Source organism: Nicotiana tomentosiformis, chromosome 7, assembly GCF_000390325.3.
Source record: "Nicotiana tomentosiformis chromosome 7, ASM39032v3, whole genome shotgun sequence".
NCBI classification, from domain to species: domain Eukaryota; kingdom Viridiplantae; phylum Streptophyta; class Magnoliopsida; order Solanales; family Solanaceae; genus Nicotiana; species Nicotiana tomentosiformis.
Genome location: NC_090818.1, coordinates 6,369,907 through 6,374,884, shown reverse-complemented (window position 1 = coordinate 6,374,884; position 4,978 = coordinate 6,369,907). Strand labels below are relative to the sequence as shown.

At 42.7% G+C, this 4,978-nt stretch overlaps 1 protein-coding gene across 1 annotated transcript; it reads left to right on the top strand.

The window, feature by feature from the left end:
* The first annotated feature begins 522 nt into the window (after positions 1 to 522).
* Positions 523 to 978, top strand: LOC138895210 (uncharacterized). Its single transcript, XM_070179876.1, has 2 exons — positions 523 to 574; positions 623 to 978. Exons 1-2 carry the CDS (start codon positions 523 to 525, stop codon positions 976 to 978), a joined length of 408 nt encoding a protein of 135 aa, XP_070035977.1.
* Positions 979 to 4,978: the final 4,000 nt, after the last annotated feature.

Here is a 4,978-nt window from a genome sequence, read left to right as displayed (position 1 = left end):
GAAGAAAACGTTAAAACTTCAAATGGCCGAAGAATTCCGGCACAGAACGAATTGGTCTTATGCCTGGAACAGAAAATCCTGGAGCTACAAGGAGAACTTGAGCAGGTCCGAAACATGGAAAATCTTTCCCTCACCTTAAACATCCCTGATATCAACCAACAAAATCCAAATGCCCAAAACCTGGCACAACCCCAAAACAAGCAGAACCAAAATCCACCGCCGAATCCTCCCACACCACATCAATACACCACAGCTCCTCAGAAACACAACCCTCCACCAGTACCTACTCCTCCACAAAACCACCATCATCCGACTCAACACCCGAAAACCACCACTTATCATGCTTCCCAGAATGCACCATAACCTACTCTTGATCCCCAAAATGCAACAAATGACCATCCTTATGCCCAGATTCCCGGAGTTCACCAAAGCAATCCCATATATGTGGAAACTTTACCCTATACCCCACAACAAACCCTATATATACCGGAATCAACCGAGAAGGACCTACTCATCAAGAACATGGAAGAAGAACTCAAGAAGTTCACTGGCAGAGTTCAGAGCGTCGAAGGTGGTAAGGGCATTGAAGGTTTGAATTATGAGTAGTTATGCATTCAACCAGATGTGGAACTGCCGGCGGGTTACAAACCTCCCAAGTTCGAAATGTTCGATGCAACTGGTGATCCGAAGGTAAATCTAAGGACATATTGTGACAAACTTGTAGGAGTGGGCAAAGATGAACAAATTTGTATGAAGCTATTCATGAGAAGCCTCACAGGAGATTCTTTGGCTTGGTACATCAGTCAAAACCCGAAAAAGTGGGTTCATTGGGTGAGCATGGCGTCAGATTTCTTGGATAGATTCAGGTTCAACAAAGAAAATGCACCAGTTGTTTTCTACATTCAAAATCTCAAGAAGAAACCAACAGAAACTTTTCGTGAGTATGCTACTCGGTGGAGAGCTGAAGCTCCAAAGTAAGGACAGTGCTTGAAAAAGAACAAATGAATAAGTTTTTCGTCAAATCTCAAGACCCGCAGTACTATGAAATATTGATGGTTATTGAAAACCATAAATTCTCTGACATCATCAAGCAGGGATAAAGAATAGAAGAAAGAATTAAGAGTGGAATGGTGACAAATTTTGAAGCACTACATGCCACAAATAAAGCTTTCCAGTCAGGAAGTATCTCTAAGAAGAAAAAAGTGGGTGCTGTAATGGTGGCCCAGGGTCCTAAGTCTCCTCTCACATACCAAATACCTCCACCCATATACCAGCCCTCACCCCCCAGATACCAACAACTTGCCACCACCTACCACGCCTATAACACCCAATCCTCATATTATCACTCACCACCACCCGCCCGCCAAAATGACTAAAAACCAAGACCAAACTTTGACCGCAGACTACCCAAACAATACACTCCAACTGCTTAACACATAGATCAACTATATGAGATACTGAAGGTTGCTGGTTATGTCACTCCCATTCCCGCAGTTTTTATGGAAAACTCTTCTCAGTAGATTAACCCAAACAAGACATGTTCCTATCACTCAGGCATGAAGGGTCATACCATTGATGAGTGTCGCACTCTGAAGGACAAGATTCAAACATTGATTGACACCAAGATCATACAGGCAAAAGAAGCCGCACCCAATGTTCGTAACAATCCTCTTCCGGATCATATAGGTGAGGGAGTGAATGTGATAGAGACCGATGAGGAATGGGATCTGGAAGGGTCATGTGGACTCATTCGGGAGGGGGATGATCCTAAAACATCTCCAGTCACCCTCATGCCCATTGTGGTACAAATCCAAGCACCACTTGAAGTCAAGGTAACCGCACCAACACCATTTGAAGTTGAGGTAACCACACCCTTCACTGTGTTGGTCGCACCAATGCCATCTTACAAGTCTGATATTATACCATGGGATTATGTTACCAAAGCGAGAAGGAAAGGAAAAGCAAAAATGGAAGAAACAGGTACAACACAAGGCATGACCAGAACTGGCAGGGTTTATACACCTGAGCACTTGGGAGGAATAAGCAAGGAAGCTGCATCTAAGCCGCCTGTCATTGAAACTAGCCCTGACAACCTTTGGAGAAAAGTGCAAGCAAAAAAATACTTTGTGGTTGACCATTTGAACAAAACTCCCGCTCAGATATCTATCTTGTCACTCCTTCAAAACTCTGAGACACACATGAATGCCCTGATGAAGGTGCTGAGTGAAGCCTATGTACCCACCAACATCACTAGTGGGGAAATGGCCAACATGGTCGGGCAAGTACTGGAAAGCAACAAAATCACCTTTCATGAAGACGAGCTGCAACCAGAAAGACTAAGTCACAACAGGGCACTACATATCATTGTGCAATTTGAAGATAAATTCATCACTCGGGTCCTGATAGATGGGGGTTCTAATCTAAATATATGTCCACTGACCACTCTAAAGAGATTGTATAAAGACCTGCACGAGATACGAGTAGGAAGCATGAATGTAAAGGCATTTGATGGATCTCAAAGAGCCACAATCGGAGAAATCAACCCCAGCCTATAGATGGGCCCAACCTGGTTTGATGTTGAGTTTCAAGTGCTAGATATATCTGCTACCTACAATCTATTGTTGGGACGACCCTGGATACATGCCGCTGGGGCAGTGGCCTCTACTCTGCATCAGGACATGAAGTTTGAATGGAACCACCATGAGGTGATCATCCACGGAGACAGAAGTAATCTGATTTATACCAATCAGACTGTTCCAGTCATCGAAAATAGGAAGAAGTTAGGTGGAGAAACATACCATCGCATTGAGCGTGTCAACACAATTGAAAAGGATAAATGGTGGAGCAACAAGATAGAAAGCATACTGTTATGGACATGGTATGAACCTGGCAAGGGTCTCGGCAAGAACCTCCAAGGGATCACCAAACCGGTACAGCCGAAGCATCATGGTACAACTTTCGGACTTAGGAACGAATATACTTGCCAAGAGTGCCAGTATTGGTAGCCACCATGGTACGGTCCTTATTATCCACTGGAACAACCGGTACCACATTTGCACCAGACATTTTGATCAAGCTAACATGATATGGGAGTCTGAGGAAGATGAAGCCTTAGCTGGCATAAGGAAGCTTTTTCTGGATGACGAAGACATGGATTGCAATGCGATAGTTGAGGAGGAGGAGGAAGACCTTACCATTCAGACCATTGAAAAAGGAGTTGCTCTCAAGAATTAGACTGCTGCACCATCTCGGGCCCGTCAAGTTCGTGGGTAGCCTGGCAATTAGCATCAATTATTTTAAAGCAATCTTTTAAGCATCTAAGACATTTTCAGTATTTTGTTTTGAACGTATTTTGTTTTGAAATAACTGATCGAGTCATCGAGCCGTACTTGTTGACGTTTTTAAAATTTTATTAATGCATTGCTATTTTTAGTATTTATTGTTATTCTTTATATTTTTTCTCTCTACATCATTATTATTACCAATCCCGATGAATCTACGACTGTGAGATGTAATGAGGCAACGCGACATAAGGATAATGATTCAGAGAATCTGGAAGACGACGTAATACCTAAGGAAATTGTCAGAGAAGTGGAAAACTTTGAAAACAAGTCTAACTCTAATTTGGATGAGACTGAGACAGTTAACTTAGGGGACTCCGAAATGGTCAAGGAAACACGTATAAGAATTCACCTATCACCATCAGAGAAGGAAGAGTATGTCCGATTCCTAAAAGAGTATGCAGATATATTTGCATGGTCCTACAATGATATGACTGGTTTGAGCACATCCATAGTGGCTCACAAGCTACCTACCAATCCCATGTGTCCACCAGTAAAACAGAAGCTCAGAAAATTCAAGCCGGATATGAGTTTGAAGATAAAAGATGAGGTCACAAAGCAAATCAAAGCCAAGGTTCTCAGAGTGGTTGAATATCCGACTTGGTTGGCCAACATTGTGCCGGTTCCAAAGAAAGATGGGAAAGTCAGAGGGTGTTTTGATTACAGAGATTTAAACAGGGTAAGTCCCAAAGATGATTTCTCATTGCCCAATATACACATACTGATTGACAATTGTGCCAAGCATGAACTCCAGTCCTTTGTGGATTGCTTCGCGGGGTATCATCAGATCTGGATGGATGAAAAGGATGCCGAAAAGACAGCCTTTATCACACCATGGGGAATATACTGCCATAAAACGATGCCGTTTGGTTTGATGAATACTGGAGCCACTTACATGAGAGCCATGACAACCATTTTCCACGACACGATACACAAGAAATTCTTTGATCGGCTTCGAAGGTACAATCTGAAACTGAATCCTACAAAGTGTGCCTTTGGAGTCCCTGCCAAAAAATTGCTAGGATTCATCGTCAGTCGCCGAGAGATTGAATTAGACCCGTCAAAGATCAAAGCTATCCAGGACTTGCCACCACGGAAGAATAAGAAAGATGTGATGAGCTTCTTAGGGCGTCTCAACTACATCAGTCGTTTCATAGCACAATCAACCGTGATCTATGAGCCGATCTTCAAAATGCCGAAGAAAGATGCTGCAACAAGTTGGACTGAAGAATGTTAGAAAGCCTTCGACAAAATCAAGGAGTATTTATCCAAACCACCCATTCTGGTCCCACCAGAGCTAGGAAGACCACTGCTTCTTTATTTGTCTGTACTGGATGGAGCTTTCGATTGTGTTTTGGGACAACATGGTGAAACTGGAAGAAAAGAGAAGGCAATATATTATTTGAGCAAGAAATTCACACCTTACGAAGCCCGATACTCTTTGCTAGAGTGCACCTGCTGCGATTTAACATGGATAGCTCAAACATTGAGGCATTATTTCTGTGCATACACCACATATCTCATATCAAGTATGGATCCGCTAAAATATATCTTCCAGAAACCCATGCCTACGGGAAAATTAGCAAAATCGAAGATATTGCTGAGTAAATTCGACATCATCTATGTAACTTAGAAGG